Here is a 21,302-nt window from a genome sequence, read left to right on the forward strand (position 1 = left end):
ATGCTCATCTGTGCGTGTTTATGTTTTTCCTTCCATGTCACTGTTCCGTAAAGCAAATAAAATGAGTCCTTGGGAAGGGCCTGATGGTTAGGCTGGTCCTGGGTGTGGGGGGAAAACGCAGCACAGAGGGGGTTTCAGACTGCAGCAGTGGGTTAGTCACTGCGTAATGACAACGCTGCCCATCACGATGACCAGTGCCTTACCTCATCGTTTCCCTTGACCCGCCCAGTTTTTCAGTTGTCTCCTCTCTAGCACGAACGCTGTGGGACCGATGCTGCAGGACCCGGTGCAGGGACAGAAAGGGCTCTGCCCCGGTACAGAGAGCACAGCAGGGACCTCCATAAGCTTACCTGTTATTTCCAGGCAATCCCAGTCTGGAAGCATCTCGTCCCCCATTGCAAACAGGCCACGTGGATTCCCATGACTTGGCTTTTCCTCCGGGTAGGGTGGTGGCTTGGCAGGAAGCCTCACGTGGGAAGGACTATGGAAATCAATAAAGCAGAAACAGGGAGCTGTGCTGCGGTCGTTAAAGTGGGAAGCGCTAATTGGTTCCTGCTTTTAGAGGTCTACTATTAAATGTAGGAACTTTATGAGAATAATTGTTTTGGAAACGGTGTTTTAAAATATTTTATCAGGATTGGGCCAAAGATAGGAAATTTAGGTCAGGATGATGTCTGAACATGACGTTTATTGTTGCTTCGGTTTCATATTTCAGTTCTTCTTCAGCTCCAGATCTTTCCGGGATGGGAGCAATGATTTATTTATTATTAAAGGGTTGTTTTGTGTGGGTTTTTTTTTTTTAGAAAATAAACCCTAATTCTCTTGTTCTGTCCCTGTAGTATGAGCATCCAGAAGGGCAGATTTTCAGGAGGCGTCTCCATGTGCCATGCTGGCCTCTTTTTCATCTGGCTAAATAGCTTCCATGTACTGAACTTTAAGGTCAGGGTTAAGTCACTGCTGAGCACTTTTGAACCCCCTTGACTTTTAATCTCATACCTTGGGACTGTAACATGCAACCTAGCATCTACAAAAGCCCTTGGATTTTGATTAAGTAGTGGGGGAGGGTATACTAGAAAATGAAAAAAGTGCATGTACTTTTGCTTTGTATGTGGATTTCCTGGGCTGGAAAAGCAGGATCTTCTCCACAAGTGGGAACCCTGAGCCCAGGGGACGTTTTCTGGCTGCTCAGCAGAGGTCTGACACCTGCCAAGGACTGTGGAAGGAAGGTGTGCGAGGGTGTAAATCTGGGGCTGGTGACAAGCCTGGCTCCTCCTGGGGGATGCAAATAACTCCTCAGAAAGGGCTCTTCTCAGCCAAGGGTATCTCTCTATGAAGGAGTGGTCCAAAGCTAATTTTAGGTTTCAAATGTGAGGAATCGGGGAAATATTTACATGGAAAAGCTTTATCACCAGCAGGTAGGGCAAGCAGCTGTGGAGGGCATCGTGTGTAGGATTTCCTTGGCATCTCGTCTGGGCTCTCAGTGCCTGTATGGCACTCGGGCTCCTGGCAGCAGCAGGAGGAGAGAGGAAATTCATGGCTCAAGTCATTTGGGTTTTGTTTTGGGTTTTGGTTAGTGTTTTGGGTTTTTCCCTTTTTTTTTTTTTTTTTTTCCTTTTTAGAAACAGCGACTCATGGCCCTGTTTTAGCCCGAGCCTGTGTGTTTTGAACAGTGGCACCAGGGAGGCTCGCGCGGGTCCCACCACCGGCGCTGCCTGCGGGACAAACCCAAGTATGGGAACAGAGGTTGCCTGTCACAGCCCTTGCCAAAAGGTCGCTGTACTGGGAGAGATGTCATGAGAACTGGAATGAGGGTGATTTTCAGGGCTTATAGTGTTTCTCGCTGTGGGGATGGGAGTTGCAGAGCATCAAACCCTGGGAGGCATGAGCAGGAAATGTTTGTTTTTACTGGATGTATTTTCTCTTCCCTCTTCCCCTCTTTCCCAGATGGAGGCTTCCTTGGTTTCATAGCTCTGCACGGGGCTTGTCAGCATCATAACCTTCCTGGGGAGCAGTGGTTACCTGAGCTTTTTGCGGATCTGCTACGGTACATCCAAGAGAATAAACTTGGGCTGAGCAAATTTTAGGTAGCCTCTGCTATTAGCAGCTGCGTACGTTTTCACATCAGGTCTTAAACGTCTTCAAACCACAGAACAGTTCATGAATACTTATTAAAATATGCATTTTTCTGCCTTCCAATTTCCATGCCTTTAAAGCCGTGTTTTTGTTGTCCTATGCAACAAGTAGAAAAACACTGTTTCTTTAGCAAAGGCTGAGGTAGTCATATGATCCCCTAAGTAATAACTCGGGGTTAAGGCATAAACAAAATGGCAAATAACAAAAATAGATATTGGGCTTGCAAAGTTGCAGGATTGAGCTATGGGTTTGCAATACAGTCAAAAGGGCTCAGGGATTAATAGAGTTCATTTTGATCTTTATAGTTGTTTTTCTTGTAGTAGAAACCTTGTTTCTTGGTGCAGTCCCTATTTCCAATGTATATATTTTACCAGTTCAAGAGGTTTGGGGCCTGTGTGCTGTGGGGACAGCCGGGCAAAGGGAGGCAGAGAGCTGAAGTTGTGCTTGGAAGAGGAAATAATTTGAAAACTGGGCTGGACAAACATGGCGTCAGCAGTATTTGTGGGGGTTTTTTAGTATGTTTTTTCCCTTTTTTCAATTTTTTACCATTTCCCTTTTTCTGTGCTTGTTCATTCTTACCAAAGTTTTTGTTCGCTGCTGACCTTTTTTTTTATTGGTTTTTCCTCCTTGCTGCTTTCGCCCAGGCAGACTTTAAGCCGGATAAAGCCGGAGCAGCGCCTTCCCTCTGTTAATATGCAGGTTGCTGTGCCGGCTCGTGGCTGCCCAGGCAGCAGGTTTGGGTGCTGGGGCTCTCCGGGGGGAGCCAGGGCGGCTCTTCCTCCTCCGCTGCCCCGGGAAGGTCAGTAAGGGCAGCCTGCCCTTGCAGACCTCCAGCCCTGGGGACTCTGGAAACCCCTTCTTGCGCAGTCCCGTGCCTTTGCATGGCAAAGACGGGGTTTTTCCTCCCAGTCTCTGCTTTAAATCTGCAATTCAGAGCAATTATCTCTTGCCCATGCGGCTCACAGCCATCTTCTACACCCTTGCAGGCTGCTGTCGTGTTCCGTCCAAGTCTCTTCCTTCTCTCAGCCTTGACACTGTTCTCACAGGTCAAGTGCTTTAGATCTGATCCCTCCAATCTTTTGTACCGTCTTCCTTTTTGGCTTCCAGGCAGTAGCCTTGTTTGTGCATCTTGGCACGGGTTGTGCCTTTGTTCACATTGCTGGTTCTTGACCCACGGAAACCCTGGTCAGCCTTTTTGGTCTTGTTTTTCTTTTTTTTATTTTTCCCTCTAACAAACTGCTGCTTATTTTCTATCCTGGACACTAACAGCCAAATACTGAAATGTAGCATTTGTTTCTAATAAATCTCATCCTATTATTTCCACCCTCCTGCAATTCGCCACTAACATTTGAGTTCTCTCTCTGCCCTTCACGTAACTGCAGCCTCCAAAGCTGGCAATATCAGCAAGTTTTATAAACCCATTCTGTAGTCCTTCATTAGTGCGAGCAGTGAGTGGCACTGGATAGACAGGGCCTTCTTGACGCAGCCCTTCTGTTTGGCTGCTGGATCCCAGGTAACCGTGCTTGGCACGTGTTTGCACCCAGCGTGTTGCAGATTAACACGGGCGCATTCCTCAGCTTGCCCGTGGGAATGCAGACAGTGTCCGCCTGGAAACTCTGGCCAAGAGGTTAAATAGTTCTTACTGAGCAGAGCCATATAAAGCAATTTGCAGAAGCTTTCTGAGGATTGTGGTATGGCTCGTCTTTCCAGCTGACCCCTGTGCTGGCCTCCCTGCCCGGGGCTGGGTTTGCCCGGTGCCCCCCAGCTCTGCGGCAGCCAGCTGCGATGGGGAGCTCAGCCGCTGTCCGGGTCTCTGGGGCGTCTGGCTGGGCCGTACCAAGTCACGTTTTCCCCCTCGAGCCCATAATCTGGCTCTAATCTTGACAGGGGTAATTTTTCTGCTGGGACTGACTCAGGGTCAAATGCATTTGGACTCTGCTTTATTCCAGGCCTTGTCTGTGCCAGCTGTGAAAGCAGCTTTAGTTTAAAAAAAAAAAACCAACTCCTGAGTTATGCAGCCTGATGTGGTTCTTAGCAAATAATCATTGCATACACTGGTTAATTGTTTATCCATTAACCAACCGTGTCAATTAATCCAACAAGAGGAGCCTGGCCGTACCTGGCACGGCGGGGAGGGGAGGAGGAGGGAGGATGCACATCCTTTGCTTCTTGGCTCCTGTCCACGTGCTCTTGCTCCAGCCCTGCTGATGTGGTATTAGTCTGCTGGTTTCCTTCAAGTGTAATTGGCATGGCACGTAAAAAGTGTGTTCTATGTATGGCGTGTGTTCTCTTCGGCTGTGAAAACCTCTCTTTTGGAAAGTGCATTAAGTTTCCATGAAGCAAGAGCATCTCTTCAGACTAAAAAAATAAAAACGAAACTATGTTTTGTTTCTAAATGTGAATACAGACAGAAGAAATACAAACCAAGATGCTGCTTTATTTCCAGCCAGAGATGGCAAAAATAAAAGTTCTTTGCGTGGAGTGACAAGTGGGAAATAAAATAGGATTTTATTGTACGTGTCGGTGCAGAGCGGGGAAGCGCTGCCGCCCGGCGTGGGGCAGCTCTGGGCTTCCCACCACCGCTCCCAGGGCTATCTGGGAAAGCCTGGTGGTGTGGCCTCCCTCCTGGGAATGCTATTTATTTACGCCTGCTTTCTAGGGAGAAAATCAAACCTCTGAAGCCAACCTATATCTGGTGGAATGGCTTCACTGTTAAAAGAAAACAAAAATGAACCTTATGCTCCCGGAGTGATTGAAGTCCCCTGCAGCGTATTGGTAGGAATAGGTAAAGGGCAAGGCTTCTGGTGGAGAGCTGCCTTTCCATCGAGCTGCGATGAGGGAGGAGCGGGACAGCGCTAATGCCGAATTCCCACCGCATGGAGGCTGCGCGAACCGGGTGGAGCAGTGGGTAGCATCGCTGGCTGGGTTGTCCCACGTGGCAGCGTAGCTCCATCTGCGAGGGTTAACGCAAATTCCTTCTGGCATCCCCCGGACAGAAGGGGAATGAAGTACCTGGGTACGTGTGTGCGTTTGTGTAGGAACTATTCAGATGGATCTCCTGGAGTGACGTGCTGGTCCGGCCTTTAGACTTTAAGACTCTGGAGTCTGGCTTTAGAACTTTAGTCTGGTCCTGAAGCCTTCTGTGCTGTCATGGCATTCCCAGCCGCGGGTGGAAGGTGGCAGAGCCACCAAGTCCCTCAGAGCCCTCGCTTGCAAGACGAAGCTGTTGATTCTGTATTTACTTTGGTATAAGAGAAGAGATTGACCCAGTTTTTCTTGATTCAAGCCTGTGTCCATATAGATTTTTTTTTTTTCTGCAGGCAACTGTTTTTGACATGTCTTTGGGCTTGCATGACATCAGCCTCTTGTAGCAATAAAATTATGTGCTTGTTTCAAGAGGAAACGATAATAAAGAATATTCCTTCAAAAGCAGCTAAACACATGAATTATTAAAATGTTAAATTATTTCCAAATTACAGCATATCCAGCTCTTTCTACGGAGCTCACTCAGGAATAATCACACAGTGTTCTCTGCAGAATTTAACATCAGAAATGCCACACTTTTTTCTTTTTGAATCATTCTTTCACACAGTGTAAGAGCTTCCATGGTTATTAATGGGCATCCTTGTATTGGCTTCTGTAAAATGTTGCATGTTTGTCCAGTCCGTAATTTTTCAGCGTAGCTGTCAAGCTGTGACATTTATTGCAGAGCAGAACAAAGATTGAAAGGGACCTTTTTATCACATAGATGCCCAGGAGGTGAAGCTTGGCTACGTGCAGGGGCCAGCAGCTGGGTCTGCAGCCCCACGATGAGTTGCAGAGCCTGGAGGAGTAGGAAGAAGCAGCTTTGCAAATACTCATAAGCGCTGAAAGATTGCATCAGTGTTAGTGGACATGCCTTGCATCTTGATTTTTTTTTTTTTTTTAATTTTTTGTTTTCTTCTTCCTTCCCCGTTTTTGTCCTGACTTAAGGCTCCTGGAATGGGTGGGTGGGGATAAATGTGGGAAGTGCCATAGTTGTCAGTGCCCAAACATCTCCAAGTGCCACCATCTGACTGCCCTGAGCACACAACAGCCTTCCCCGCACTCACTGCCCGCTGGTCCCCTGCAGCCCCTGGGGCTGTGTAAGGGGTGCGAGCTCCCTGCGGGGCTGTTGGAGGGGTGAGGACAAGCTTGCAGCATCCACCTGTGTTGCTCCCAGGCTTTTTGTGGGCATTGGGGTGCTCCAGCCACGCTCTGCTCCCTGGACAGGAGCCCTCGCAGCTGTGACTTTTGAGCCTTCTAAGAGGATGGAGCCGTGGGAAGGCACGAGGCACACGGATACCACGGGCAGTCGTGTAAGGTGCATAGAAATAGAGGAAATCTTAATGATGCCAGGAATTTATGTCACTAGTTCAGTCAAAGGAAAAACGCTTAAATTGCCTACTGATTTTTCTGGCTGAGCTTTTCTTCTGTGCAGCCTAACCTGGCAAACAGCGTCGTGTGAATTAGGTCTAGGATTTGGCCAGGCATTAATGCAGGTCGTGCTTTTTCTGGTGCATTGTCGTTATCATGGAGAGAGCTGAGGTGACCAGGCGAGTTGATGCAGAAGCTTCCTTGCTCTCCCTTTGAAATCAATATGTGAAGGTGCTGTAAGCCACAACCAACCCCCTGCAGGTTTTTTTAGCTAGGAAGTGAAATATTATGGATTTTCCATTCTAAAGTACAACCGGAGTGTGCAAGTCCTGTGGTCACTGGCATCGCTGGGAAATGTTCTCTTGCAGCCTGAAGCTACCTGTGCTTTTTCACTGTTCCCACTGCTCCGGGCAGAGGTTTGCTGTAGCTGCAGGGCTGGGCGTTTGCATCGCGTGTGTAGGATGGGGACAGTTGGGAGGAATGTGGGTAAGGGGCTGGAGGGAAGACGGGGCCACGTGCTGCCGGGGGGCTTCCCTCGGCCCCGCTGTGCTGGTGTTGCAGAGGGACTGATGACAGCCCTGCTCCTTCCTCTTCCCCAGCCCCCTGTCGCTCCGGTGTGCGGGTTCCTGAGATGTCACTGAGAGCAGAAAGCCATGCAGCTGCGTCGACGCTGAAGAAGATCGCTGCAGACATGAGCATCATCATTGAGAGCCTGGATACCAGGGAGCTCCACTTCGAGGGGGAGGAGGTTGACTCGGAGGTGCTAAATGACCCAAAAGGCACCGGTGAGTTGGCGCCTGTATGTTCTCACCCCGCGTCCCGCCTGGATTTAATAACTGATAATCTGCTGACAGACAGGGTACAACCTCAGCGCTTTTACCAAGCCCAGCTGTTGGCCCTGTTTTATGGCCAGGAGGCATTACTCTTAGCACTTGAGCGCTTCAAGTCAAGTCCCTTCCGTGAAAGCTTGTCTTTCAGCTCTCTTAAATAAAACCTGGCATGTTTTAGTGGAATTACTCCCGGTGTGTAAATGCTCCTGTGTTAAAGTATTGCAACGATTTGCTGGCTTTCATGCCCTCCTTGATGGTTACAAGGCTGTTGAGCTAACGGGGTTTGTGGTCCTTCCAGCGTGCATTCCCTTCTCTGCCATCTATCACACCTGTGGGTTCAAAGAGCCGGACATGCAGGTGTACCTCACGGGATGTCCTGTTCGAGTGCGTGTGTTGGAAGTGGAACGCTTTACTTCCACAAAGAAGGTCAGAACTTCCAGAGATTTCATTTAATTTCTGTAGAACGGTATTAAAAAGTTGTTTGTGGGTTCATTTTGCACGTGCTTGTTCATGGGCTGAGGAAGAAGGGATGCCTGTGTCTCAGAAAATGCTTAAGATAGAGGGTTATCTGTCCGTTTATAAAAACTAATAAAGCGGAACAAGAAATTGTGAGACAGAATGATCCTTAGGTAAAATTGAATGAGGGCTCTGTAGATGATCAGCTGCAGGAAAACGACTTATTTCAACGCTGCATCCCTCGTGGCGGTGTTCTCGGCAGGTACCGAGCCCCAACGTTTACACCATCGAGCTGACCCATGGCGAGTTCACCTGGCAGGTGAAAAGGAAATTCAAGCACTTCCAGGAGCTTCACAGGGAGCTGCTGAGGTACAAAGCCTTCGTGCGCATCCCTATCCCTACCAGGAGGTGAGTGTGCAGCCTGTGGATGCGCTGGGCTTTGGGACGGTGTGATCTTGTCTCTTTTAATAGCATATCTGTTGGGCTTCACTGATCCCATTTGCTTTGCTGTAAGGAGGAGAGGGCAGAAGGATTTAGTCTCTACAAATATTTAGCAGCTACAATAAAAATATCTAATCTCTATGTATTTAGCAGCCATAATCTAAGTGGTGCAAGCATCTCTCTGCTGACGCAGAAAGTACGTTGGGTCCCAGGTCATTGGCTTTTGAGATGGATTTGCCTTGAACTTGGGGAAGGGTTATGCAAATGGAAATTGTTGGTGCATAGGGCTGGATGTGGGAGGTAGGGGGGTCCCTGGCGTTGGTGGTCAGCCCTGCCCAGGCTGGCCTAGGGGCTCGGATGGCTGGAAGCATAAGGGGAGACAGGAGAGAAATGGTGTAGGTCAGCAAGAGCTTCCTGATGTGGAGAAAGGGAGGGGAGAAGATATTAGGAAAGGTGAAATTATGAGGGGTTAAGGGCTGGGGGAAGATAATGGCCTAAAAATAGGCTCCCTTTCCTTATAAGGGCAAAAGGGGGCCCTCAGAAATCAAACTCTGGTATTCATGTTGTTTTTTTTTTTTTTTTTGTGAGCCAGTTAGACCACACTGGTTTCCTAAGTGAATCCACGCTTGCTTTTTTTCTGCTCTCCTGCCCACCCATCTCAGTTTTTAAGAGCTTGGATAGGAAAAACAAAAGCATTGCAGAAGAAGGGTTACGTGTTGAGGCACGCATGCACTCGCAGCACTCAGACTTGATATTGGGGCTTTTTCTTTCCAGTCACACGGTGAGAAGACAATCCATCAAAAGGGGAGAACCGAGGCAGGTGCCGAGTCTGCCGCACACCGCGGAGAGCACGGTGCGGGAAGAGCACTTCTCCAGCAGGAGGGTAAGCACCCAGCTTGATGTGTGGGGGCCAGAGGGATGCTCTGGGGGGGCTTCTGAGGTGCGGAGACTCCAGGCAGGTTGCTTGTAAAGCCACCCTTGTTTTATTACCATTCAAGTCTTTTGCTTGACAAACTTAGGCTCTGACAAGTCTAGATTTAACGCCAAATTCTCCTCTGTGCAAAGAGGAGGATGCTGCTCCTGGGCTTCATATGGCTGAAGCTTTCCTCTGCAGCTGAGGAAAACCACAATGCCAAGAGTGACTGTTTCCCTCCTCCCACCTGCTCCGATTTAAAGATAGAATAGGCAGTTCGCAGAGTCAAGTTGCGTGATGGAGGCAGCCCTGCGGCCATCAAAATCTGAGAGATTTCAGTCCTGTCCTCCTCTGAAAGAGGAGATGACAGTCAGGCTCTTGATGCTGGAGTAGGTAATTTTAGCCAAGGCACACATGTTCTGTGTAACTTCATCAGATGTTAACAGATGGGCCCTTCTATGACGAGGGTGGATGTCTTCCTACCTCTTCATTGCAGCTTTGCTGTTTGCAAAGGGGAAAAAGAGTCTGTAAAAATCCATGTTTGTTCACCCTGTGCTTATTGTTCTCCTCCTGCTGTTCACTCCCCCCCTGGGCTTCTGCCACTGAAGCCTCAAGTCCCAAAAGGTTATGTCTGTGTGGGAAGCTCCAGGAGAGAGGTGGTTTAAAAAAAGGAAGAAAAACGTTTTTTAGATCCCTCCCCTCCCTTGGTTTTCTTGTGGGAATCCCGCAGCTTTCACCATGGGGTCATACACCCCCGCTGCCCGGCTGGGCAGCTCAGTGCTGTGATGCGAACGCTGAGAAGGGCAAAAGTCCCAGTGACATTTCTTTTCGGTTCATTTTGTGTCCTATAGGACTCTGCCCGGTTTCCCATGCCCAAACAGCTCAATCGCTTCTTTGCCCAGTTACCAGGATGGGAAGATGTTCTCCCTCCTGTGATGGTTTCTTCTCTTCCCTGCTCTCGGCTGGGGAGGAGAGCCTCCCCAGTGCCTGGTGGCCCAGCCACTGCCCTCTCCGTGGCTCTGGGACAGGGCAGCGTGGTCGCCGTGCTCCTCACCCCGTGAACCTAGTGTTTTGGTTAAATAAGCTCTATCAGTTGAGTCTGAGGCTGTGTTTTAACACGAAGCTAATTCGTGTGGGTCAAAAACAGCGGGGACTGACTTTTCTATTTAGAATTTTTATGAAACTTGGGTTCCGTCAAGAAAAATGACCGCTAAAATGAGAGTGCCAAGCAACAGGTCTGCTGGTAGAAGGTACAAACACGAATCTGTGAACAGTAAACAACCTGTGATCGAACTGTTTACGCTGCTGAGCTGTAATCCTCCATAAGCACATAATAATGTATTTATTTATCCATTTGAGCTGAAAAGCGTGTTTGATTTCTTGATTGCTTCCTAATACCAGACAGTTGGAATGTAGGTTTTTTTAATCTTGAATTCCTACATCTTATCTGAAGTTTTGATGTTTTAATTGTAGAAACAGCTGGAAGACTACTTGACAAAGATCCTAAAAATGCCAATGTACAGGAACTACCATGGAACAGTAAGTAGAAATTAGTTTGCTTAAATGCCTAAAGAATGCTCACTTTACAAATGTTGAATTCATTGGAAGAAGGCATGCAGCTTATATGAGAAACATTTTACAGCTGTTTTGCAAGCATTTGGGCGTAGCTGATTTCTTCAACACAGATGCAATATGATTAAAACCAAAGAAAGAGGGTGAATGGCTCGCTCTTGGAGGTCACTGTTATAACACAGTGGTGACCTCCTCAAGGCAGCCCAGTCCAGACAGCTGATTCTACACGGGTGATGTAGTGGGCTTCTGTTTAATTCTGGGCAGTGTTTAAGATGATAAGTTGAAGTTTTAAATACTTAAATAATCGGAGTCCAGACCATACCCCTTCAGTTTGGGCTTTGCGTGTGTGGTCCTGGGTGCAAATTTGTCTCGGGTTCCTATTCTGTGCAGTTTCACTGGACTTCGGTGTCACTACGTTTGTACGAGTGATACCTGTTCACCCCTGAGGGTGTTTTGTGACTTCCAAAGGGAGACGGTAATTGGCTTATTTCCCCGAATTGATAGTCTTTTTGAAATGAGGAGAAATGTCAAATCCAACTTCAGGCTTATTTTAAGCAAAAATATTTACTTTGGAAGCCATCCTCAAACGTTTCTTCAGTAGTCCTCACCTGTCAGCTGCAGCTGTAACATCTCCCTGGGATGGTAGTTTATTTCCCCTTTCTTTGGCTGCGTGACGACTGTGTTACTCCATCTTTTGTCTATCAGCAAAACCTGATGCATGCATTGAGCAGCTGCAGAGCTTAGTGACGTTTCTGAGCAAGGGGCAATAACTGGGAACGCTTGGTTTTCAAACAAGGCAGAAATGTAGGCTAAACTTAGGGTGTAGCAGCCAGTTCTTCTCTTCTACTTTTGTTGTTTCGCAGGAATTCTGCTCTTCTGCAGGATTTTAGGTGTGTAGAGGTGTTGGGTGGCTCGTAGCTGGATGTAATGCCCCAAAGCATCGTGCGCTCCCGTTGCAGAGCTCGGTGTGTTGAGCACCGTTCGTTACGTGGGACAAAGTGTTCATCCAGTGTTGGCCATCGTGCCTTGGGTTGGCCAGGGTGCTTTGGGTTACAAGAATTCTTCAGATCTGGCCTGAAAGGACCTGTGTTTCTTTAGAGTGTTTCTTCCGGGGACAGGATGTGGAGCTTAAGTCCACCGCAGTCAAGAGCTGTATTACTCTGCATGTGGAAAAGAGTCATCTTTTGTTCTAAAGGCGAGATTGGGATAACTTGGCAATTTTGATCAGTAGCATATGCAAAGTGGGGGAGAGTTATTTTACAGTGCAGATCCATCTTGTCACTCATAGGCAGGCGTTGCTGCATTTTTTCTTTTTGTTTTGAGAATTCTTGTTCATGTAAGAACGTGGGTGATCTTTTGACCAGCCTGTAGCTTGAGGCAGGCTGCTGTGATGGGGGCCGGGCGAGGAGATGGGCGGTCCTGCCTTGCTCGGGCAGCTGCGGGGTGCGCTCCTCCTCCTGTGCTGAATTGCCCTTCTGTCCCCGGCCTCCGGAGCCAGATGTCACTTTGCACATAAATTTTCTGTTTATTGTTGGCTTTTGCTGGATTTGGCCGCAGCGGAGTGTTCAGTGAGGACTTTGCCGCTAATGGCGGTGTCGCTAAGCGCAGCGGGTTCTGCAGGCGGTGCTGGAAGAAAACACGGGGAGAAAAATGTTTCCTTTAAAAAAAAAAAAAACAAACCACCACCAAAACAACCCCCACTCCTCTCAGAGTAGAGACTGAAGCGAAGATTTCTGGCGTTTTCCTTGGAACTGTATTTGTCATTCTTAGAACAAAATGAGGGCTTTGCTCCTCCTGTGGTTGAGAAGCTTTTTGCCTGGACGCTGATGAATGCTGCAACTGTCTTAATCTTGGAGCACATTTTGACTCTTATATGTTCCTCTCATCAAACCTATGCACTGAGGTTTTGGTTTTTATTTTGGTTTGGGGTTTTTTTTTAATCCTAAATTCTTTGTAAAGACAGACCTGGAGTTGCAATGGCAAGCTGCAACCTGCCTGGTGTGTAATTCCTGGTCCTTGTGAGGAGCCTGCTTGGGTCAGTTGCATCTCCTTGGACATGTTTTTACATCTGACCTGCACAATTTAATTGACTTGCTTTTTTTACTTCTTTTATTTTGCATTTGTTCTTAATTTATTTGTCAGTAAGAGGGTCACCACGTTATAAGCTGTCTGGAGGGTGTGCCATGCGCTGGGAGGGTCAAGCCTGCAAGTCGAGCTTGTAGCGGCTTTGCAGACCTCGGGTCCCCGGCGGGTTGAGGATCAGGGCCGCGGTGACCTCGTGCCATTGCAGAGGCTGGACATCCTCTAGCCTTTCTAGGTGACACTCCTGCAGGCTGTGGAGGGAGAACCTACTGAAGCATCAACATTTAGAGATGTACCAAGTGTCCTTTGCTTTGACTAGTTACCTCTGACTGATAAAATTTACAGTTTTATTGCATTTCCCTTAATTTCTTGTCATTCATTGTACCAGAGTATTTTATGTGGAGCTTACAAATAAGTTGGAAGATGCATTTTATTTTGTGATCAGACCCCAGACTTCATGGCCTGCCTTTACTTTATTCTTTTTTTTTTCTTTCTGGCTGTGTGACTTATGATTAAATGTAATGTTTTCTAGGCCTTTTGAAAACCTTTCTATAGTACTTCTGGGCTGAAGCGCTTCAAGACAATTACTGCTAAAATGAATGTTGTGGGAATCAGTGTGTTAATTGTCCACGCTTCTTTCTAGGAAAATGGAAATGGGGGAATATAGCCCCAAAACATTAGGAAACCAGGCCCGTGGGCTTGATTGTATTCCCTATTAAAAATGTATTAATTGGACCTTTACATCGCTTATTTCATATGAGCTGCAGTTGCTGAAAGATGCCTAAGCAAAATATAAAATAAGATTTGGTTGAACCAAAGCATGTGTGTCTTACATTTTGCATGAGCTTTAGTAACTGAGCGTAAAAACCATGTCTTAAGTGACAGCAGTACAATGTAAGAACAATTTGGATACGTGAGAGTGGCTGCTCTTGTACCTCCGATATGGCACTGCTATCTGCAGACCGCTGCAAAGGTCCCCGCCCAACCCTTCAGTATTTTTAGCTATTGCACTTGAACTTTAGTATGTTTAGTTGTTTTATATGGGTTTAATATAAGCCAATTTTATGTGTAAGAAATAGCTGGCATCTTGCTCAAAAATATTACTCTGAATGGTGGTGTAATTTCATTTTATTACTAGCCACTGTTGCTAATCAACTCTTTATGGTGGGGTTGTGTTTTTTTTAACCCACTAAATTAAAAACAAAAGTCAAAATGAAAACACGGTGTGGAGCTGCTGAATTCTTTCTGAAATACAGATGCTCTATGAAATCTTTGCTTACATAAATCACGTGTGCTCAACATTGCTGGCAGAACGGGGCGGTTTAAAACCGTGCCTTGTGCACCTTGCAGCTGGTTCTCCACCTTTCATAGCTTGTCTTTCTGCAGCTGATCACTCCCGTCTGTTTTCTTTTTTTCTTTTTATTGCTACAACAATGTCATTGAAACTGCATTCCCTAGGCCCGTATCTCATACTTAAAATATTCTGCTGTGGATTGCTCTGAAACCGGAGCGGGATGCCGGCTCCCCGGGGAGGCAGCTGGGCAGTGCAGGAATTCAGACGTGGAGGAGATGAAAGTGCCTTGCTGCTCCGCGTTCCCCTCTCGGCTCTTCTGTGAGTGACGAGCACCTCGGATGAAAGGTGCTGTAACAGTAAAAATAGCTAATGCAGCAGTAATCATAATAATAAATCATTCAATCAGATATTTCCACTGCACTGAGGAATTTTCCTTGTAACTGGTGGAATATATTTACGCTGTTTTTACAAACCAACGCTCCTAAGAGTTGCTGCTTGATCAACGTGTTGGACGGGCTTCTGTCGCAGTTGTTGCCGCTTCAAAGGCTCCTTGGCTGAAGAGCAGGTTGCTGCGCTGCCAGACGGCCTTTCTTTCATTTTTTAGGTAGTAACAGTTCTGTCTCTGCAAGTAATTTTTCCTCCTGATTTTTCTTCTTGCTTCTTCAAGGACAATTATTTCTCTGCACCCAGTGCTCCTCAGATTGCTGCCAGCTTTTTGGCCGCAGCCAACACTTTCAAAGGGATTTGACATTTGTGTGCGCTGGTTTTTGGGCGCCTGCTGTGACAGAGAGGTCTGGGTTTCTGCTTTGTCTGATGGGGAGTGCCAGCCGTTTTCTGAAGTAATGGAAATAAGATGCAGGGCAAAGAACCGGCCTGAAGTTTTGCTTGGGACTCTGATAAGAGGTTTAGGATACGCTGGGTTTTCAGATGCTCCTTGTGTCACCGCAGAAACAGCTGGAACATTTGTAGGTCACTGCTGGTGCTTTTCCAGAACGTGTAGTGAGAGCAGCGATAGCAAGGTTGTTAGTAAAAGCATGGAGTAACTTGTTCTAGCCACTTTCTGGAAACAGGCTGAAATCACCCAGAAATGAGGGCATTAAATTTGCCTCTACTGAATAGAGGTTACTTTACGTCCTTGAGCTACTCGGAGGAGAACAACAGACCCTTTGTTCTTCTCCATGGCCTTATTGATGTGAGAAGTTTGGGAAGGAGCAGCAGAGCATGAGGAGGATGAAGAATCTTCTGTCCTATTGCTGTCTGTGGGGCAAAATTGATGATGTTGGGAAGGAAGCCTGAGCTGGCCTCGCCATAAGTGCAAGGTAGACTTTTGCCCCAAATTTCCTGATGTTCTTTGTTATGCTCTGTATTGGAAAATACCTCTGAGTTTTATGGGTCCACCCATGTAATTCCTGTGCGAAGTTGGATTTTGCCAGTGAGGGCGCTGAGGTTGGTTTGCCAAAGAACAGGTGACAGTGGCCACCTTGGAGGAGAGCCCTCCCTTGGGTGCTGGCACCTGAGCTGCTGCGGGGCATGGGTGGGCATAGCCAGAAGACAGCCCCGAGGCTGTCTCACGTCCCAGCTGCGGTCAGGAGCAAGGGTTGAGCCCTGGGCTTTGCTCCCAGCAGGCTTCATTGCCAAGAGATGTGGTTAGAGGGTTCCCTCTGGCTTGCTGCCTGACCAAAGGGGAGAGCAGCTCCTGCCCTCACCCTGCCCCGAGCACCTCTCTGCATACAATTGCCCAAGTGCAATAATAAATTAAAGTTGCCTGGGTGCAGACAAGCCTCTGCCATGCAGGGCAGCTCCTTTGCAAAGCTGCCCATGCCCAAGCCCTGTCCTGCACGGGACGCCTGGGGCAGGTGTTTCTCCCTGCTAATTGGGCCCAGGGCTTATAACCAGCAGACTGCCAGGAATGTCCCGCTGTGCCAAGAAAAGCCTGCTTGGTCAAAATCGCCTGGTGTCCTATTTTTAGAGATGAACGTAATTGTGCTGCGCTTTCTCACCGGCTTTGCTTGTCGTTACATTCCTCTGCAATCTCCGCTGAAGCGCGAGGAGCCCCGAGGAGGCAGGCTGCCTGAATTTGAGTTTTGCTGGTAAATTTGGTAGTATGGCAGGTGGGTTTCCCAGGCTGTGCCTGCCGTGGAGCTCTGTGCAGACCGGCAGAAGTCATAGGGAGTGTGCTTGAACTTGCTCTCCTCCTGCCCCACTGTGGCTCTCCTGTGGGTTTTTGGCTCCTGGGGCCAGATGGGGCAGTGGGTTGTGTACAGCGCTGAGCGGGAGCGACCTGGTGTGATGGCCTTGGAGGATGCTTGTGAGCTGAGGGGCTGAATCCCCACGTGGTGTGTCTCCATGGGGTAGGGGACTCAAAGGGAAGAGGTTGCCCCCAGCCCCAGGTATGTGTATTCATTCCCTTTCCAGCCTTTCTGTGAGGCTCACTGGAGGAAGGAGAGGATACAGGCAGCCAGCCAAGTTCAAGCAAGCCCCCAAACAGTGTCAAACTTGAGTCCTCGTTGCAGCCAGTGATCCAGGAGGGAGGATACTGGTGGGTCCCTATGATACATCTGATCTTGATTGTCCTGGTTGCCTGAAATGTGTTCTCCAAAGTACGTTTAAAAGAAACAAACAAGCAAGCAAACAAAAAACCCCAACCAAACTACTTTTCTTGGCCTTCTTGAAGGTGCTTAAGCAATGGTGGGTAACTTCTGCTCAGGATCTTCTGTAGCTTCTGTCTTTATGACAAGCCACTTTGATGAAGCAAAGTATTTTGTGGATTTCAGAGCGTGAAAGATGGGGGAATCTTCTTCTCTTTCCCCAGATGGAGTTCATTGGAGTAAGCCAGCTGTCATTCATCCATGACCTGGGACCGAAGGGCATGTGAGTTGTGAGCTGTGTCTTTGTGAGTTACGGCTCACCAAGAGGAAGGCCTTATAAATATTCTTCAGATTGATAGTTTTTCTTTCTCACAAGTAACTGACTGGGGAATATTTTGCCATCCGGATGGAAAAAGTTATGAATGTTGAGGCAGAAATGCCACAACTTAGGAAAACAGTTTTGAGAGTGGGCTGCTTTGCATGATGTGGGCTGCAGCTCACAGGCTAGCTCATGGGCTTTCTCCCCTTCCCTCCCTGCAACGTGTTGCCTTGCTCATTCTCGTGCTTGTGCTATAAAACAGGGCCCCGCGTTTCTTAAATCTGCATTATTTCCTTTTGCGGCATTATTTTTGCCCTTTCCAGCCTTCAGGGCAGTGGCACAGAGGCTGCTTGAGTGTGGCTGGAGGCACCAGGAGCCATCCCTGGGAGCAGGGGTTGGTTCAGCAGGCATCCTCCACCCAAGACCTGCCCTGTGCCTCCGGGAGAGCCGTGCTGCCTGTCCTGACAGTGTTTGTTTCTGTCCTTGCAGAGAAGGGTTGATCATGAAGCGCTCCGGGGGCCACCGCATACCTGGTCTGAACTGCTGCGGCCAAGGAAGGATGTGTTACCGATGGTCCAAAAGGTACTGCTGGGGCAGGCAAACAAAAATCCTCATTTTTTTTCGTCCCAAATAATCTGTGAGGGCAATTCTTTTTATGTGTATATATATATATATACACACACACACACACTTTTAATTATATATTTTTTTTTACAATAGCCACAGATTTTCAGGTCCGCAGGTTATTCCCCTCTCATTGTCCTATGTGGAAGGTGGTGAGTTTTATAGACTCATAGAATCATTAGGGTTGGAAAAGACTTCCAGGATCATCAAGTCCAACCACCAACCCAACACCCCCAGGCCTCCTAAACCTGAAGTGCCACGTCTACACATTGTTTGAAACCCCCCCAGGGACGGTGACTCCCCCACCTCTCTGGGCAGCCTGTGCCAGGGCCTGACCCCTCTGGCAGGGAAGAAAAATTTCCCAATATCCAATGTAAACCTTCCCTGGCACAGCTTGAGGCCATTTCCTCTCGTCCTGTCGCTACTAACTTTGCATTGGAGTTCATAAGTTCATAGCAGGAGGCATTTGTTACTCCAGAGGAAAACTGGGATTTCCCACAGCCCCGAGCTTGCAGAAATGGCAATAATCCCCTGGTCTGTGCCCAGCTTTCCCTGCTGTGGGAGTACCTGGGGCTCTGTGCCCTTTGGGAGGGGATGTGGCTGGTGAGACCACTCCAGCCAGATTTCAGCCTCAATTTACCAAAAAAAAAAAAAAAAAAATTGGTTAATTGAAACACTACCTGGGCTGCTTTGGAGCTGGATTGAATCAGACGTGACCTGCAGCGGTAAGGAGCTCTGGTGCAATTAACCTTGGAAATAAATACGTCACCTCTTCCTTATTACTGCATGTGCTTAAATGCCGGTGTTTTCATGGGAATTTTCACAAGCCACCTTGTTCCCATGTCCCTTCCTGTTGCAGACAGGCATAACTTACTGTCCCCATCCCTTTACCTTCTGTGTTAGATCTTGGTGTTTCCTGGGGCTGCAGCACAGGGAGGCTTGTGCTATGGAGGAGTAGCTGTGTTCCCAGCTGGCACCCAAAAAATGCAAGGGGTATTTCCTGGAGTTTGCCCTTCTGGGCAAATCTTTCCTTTTGAAAGTCCAAATAGCATTGATCTGCCTTGTAGAAACAATTATTTGGTTTGTGAGATCTTCCCCAAGCGTTATCTACCTTTGGATTTCAGCATCACCAATGGGCTGTCGTTAGTTTATCTTAAAAATTTCTTTTTTCCAACAAAATCGTTCTGCATTCTTGTGAAGAAAAGGTCCTCTTTCTTCATAGGCTTTCCAACATTTCTTAATGTAGTTTTACAGAACATCTCTATAACAAGTGCACAAGGAGAGGAAGATGTGACCTTCTTTCAGGTCAAATCATTAAATTGTCTCCAATTCTTTTTTCCTTTTTATGGGGGGGAAAAAAGTGCCTTTTCCACAGTTAACTCTTCCCTGTGTTATGCAGAGCTCAAGCTTTAGTGGGGACAGTAGCACATACAGCTCCGATGGATCTCAACTTTCCTTTAGAGCCTAAAAAGGGGATGGGAGAAGTGTTTGGGTGGGATTAGGTGCAGAGTAACACCAGAGGGTACCAAGTCCTTGCCATGACCTACTGGGACAGACAGCATGTGCATCAATAAATAAGCAAATAAGAGTAATATTTCTCAGCGAGAGTTATTTAAGTGAAGGGTTTTAGGACACGTCAAACTGGGGGCAGAGCTCCCCCTGAGCGCAGCGCAGACTGAGGCCATCCTTTTCCCACGGCAGTTTTGCCGTAGACCTTGGAGTTTTATACCCCAAATTCATTTCAATTATTATAGTAGGTTGGGTGTGTTATGGCCCACGGGGGTTGTGGAAAGGGACAGGGAGAAGAGTGGTGGGGTGATGCCATGAACAAGTACAGGCAGGACTTCTCAGGCATGGGGAATGCTTGAAAATGTACTTTGTGGGTATGTTTGGGAGTGAAATTAGGGGCCAAATGATGGGGGGAGGTATTTTGGCACCAAATGAGGGGAGATGCTGGGATGACTCTTTCAGGGCCCTGAAAGAAAAGAAAAATTATGGGATCTGGAAGTAGATGAGGAGCCAGGGCTGTTACTAAAGATACAAGAATGAACAGATTTTTGCAGTATTTTCTGTTGCTTTGTGCCTTTCTGACTGTGCAGAAGAATGAGGAGAAGGTCTGGTGGTGGAGACCTGTGTGGGACAGAGAGGGTCGGTTACCCCAGCTACGCCGCCAGGGGAGAAAAAATTAGAAATGTCATTCACAGTAAAACATGTGGGTTTTTTCCCAGAGTTGCCTTCAGGCTATGGTATTTATGTAAAACCTGCCGGTCATCTCTCATCATGTGTTTCCAACAGGGTGCTTGTTGCTTGGCAATAAAAGCTTTCCAAAATGCCTCGCTCATGTATTTTGATAGGAGTGAAAGTGATCCTAGCATCATAATTGATGTTAGAAATGTCAGGTAATTCCCATATTGCCTCTAGGTGTAACATACAAGCTGAATAAAAGTCTGGGACATTGCACCTTGCCCGGTGCTGGGGCACCTGGCTGGGAGGTTGGTGAGCAGGGAGGTTCTCCTTGATTTTGTAAGACATGAGAACCTATCTTTTCAAAGACTTCTGTAAAAAGGAGTCACGCAAATAACTCTAAAAGTCTTATATTGAATTCAAAGTCATTACCCAAGTTCATAAAATAGGCACTTTTCTGCTCAAGAAAACCATACCTTGGACTAGCCCCTGAAAAGAAACTTTACCTTTTAGTCGAACGCTTTCCTTTCCCTGATAAATGATTTGCACTTGTTTTGAAGGAAACACCTTTTCACTTTACTCTTGTATGGCTCATGTGTTGAAGCCCGGCATGGGTGAAATACAAGTTACCTGGTTGCTGTGCCCATACAGGTGGCTGGTGGTGAAGGACTCTTTCCTGCTGTACATGAAGCCAGACTCGGGGGCCATTGCCTTTGTCCTGCTGGTAGATAAAGAATTCAACATTAAGATAGGCCAGAAAGAAACAGAAACTAAGTATGGGCTGCAGATCGACAATCTCTCCAGGTAAGAAATACAGTCTTTATTTAGACCTGTTCTTCTCTTTGCTTATGTTTTTTTTTAAGGAAGAATCTATGCTCCTCTCCAGGAGGAGTTAACAAGGTGTGCTGGGCTGACGTGGTGCAGCTCAGCTTCCCGCAGGGCCCAGCGCCCGGGCAGCTGCTGGTGTTTTTATACCTGCTGGGGACTTGGCCTGTGTAATGCTGATCATTTCCAATGTCTTAATGAGGCATTTGGAGCCTCAGCCACCACTCGTCCATCCTTGTGGTTATTGCTCAGGCCTGAGGGCACCGTGCATGTCGAGTTGCACAGTCTGTTTTTTGCAGCAGTTGATTACAGTGGTGATCTAGGCGCTCTGTTCCGCTATGCTGCAAGCAGGGACACGTTCCTCTACAGCCCAACTGGAGTATTACCCAAAAGACGTGCTAGGTGGGATAGTTAACATTTTTTCTGATAGCATACAGTATAAATTAATCTTTTAAAATAATACATTAGCTAGGTCCAACTCTCCTCTGAGTTAAGCTGATGCTATTAATATAAATCCGGGGTGGTTTTTTGTTTTCATTTTTTTAATGCTTGGCAATGCAGTACTGTGGTAGTCACTCGGAGCAGCTCAGTGCTAATGTGGTCATTTGCAAACAAAACAACAAAGCAAAGTCCTTATATCTTGATT

At 47.4% G+C, this 21,302-nt stretch overlaps 1 protein-coding gene across 6 annotated transcripts in view; it reads left to right on the plus strand.

Moving 5' to 3' along the window:
* Nucleotides 1-21,302, plus strand: part of PLD1 (phospholipase D1) — an 80,948-nt gene that overhangs the window by 23,735 nt on the left and 35,911 nt on the right. For all 6 annotated transcript variants that reach the window (XM_075098475.1, XM_075098476.1, XM_075098474.1 and 3 more), the window contains exons 2-9: nucleotides 7,128-7,313; nucleotides 7,657-7,784; nucleotides 8,077-8,222; nucleotides 9,030-9,138; nucleotides 10,642-10,707; nucleotides 16,929-16,987; nucleotides 17,513-17,605; nucleotides 20,483-20,635. In XM_075098475.1, the coding sequence (XP_074954576.1) occupies nucleotides 7,160-7,313; nucleotides 7,657-7,784; nucleotides 8,077-8,222; nucleotides 9,030-9,138; nucleotides 10,642-10,707; nucleotides 16,929-16,987; nucleotides 17,513-17,605; nucleotides 20,483-20,635 (908 nt within the window). In that variant the 5' untranslated portion in view covers nucleotides 7,128-7,159. The remainder of the gene's footprint in view (nucleotides 1-7,127; nucleotides 7,314-7,656; nucleotides 7,785-8,076; nucleotides 8,223-9,029; nucleotides 9,139-10,641; nucleotides 10,708-16,928; nucleotides 16,988-17,512; nucleotides 17,606-20,482; nucleotides 20,636-21,302) is intronic.

This window comes from Phalacrocorax aristotelis, chromosome 7, assembly GCF_949628215.1.
Source record: "Phalacrocorax aristotelis chromosome 7, bGulAri2.1, whole genome shotgun sequence".
Classification (NCBI taxonomy): domain Eukaryota; kingdom Metazoa; phylum Chordata; class Aves; order Suliformes; family Phalacrocoracidae; genus Phalacrocorax; species Phalacrocorax aristotelis.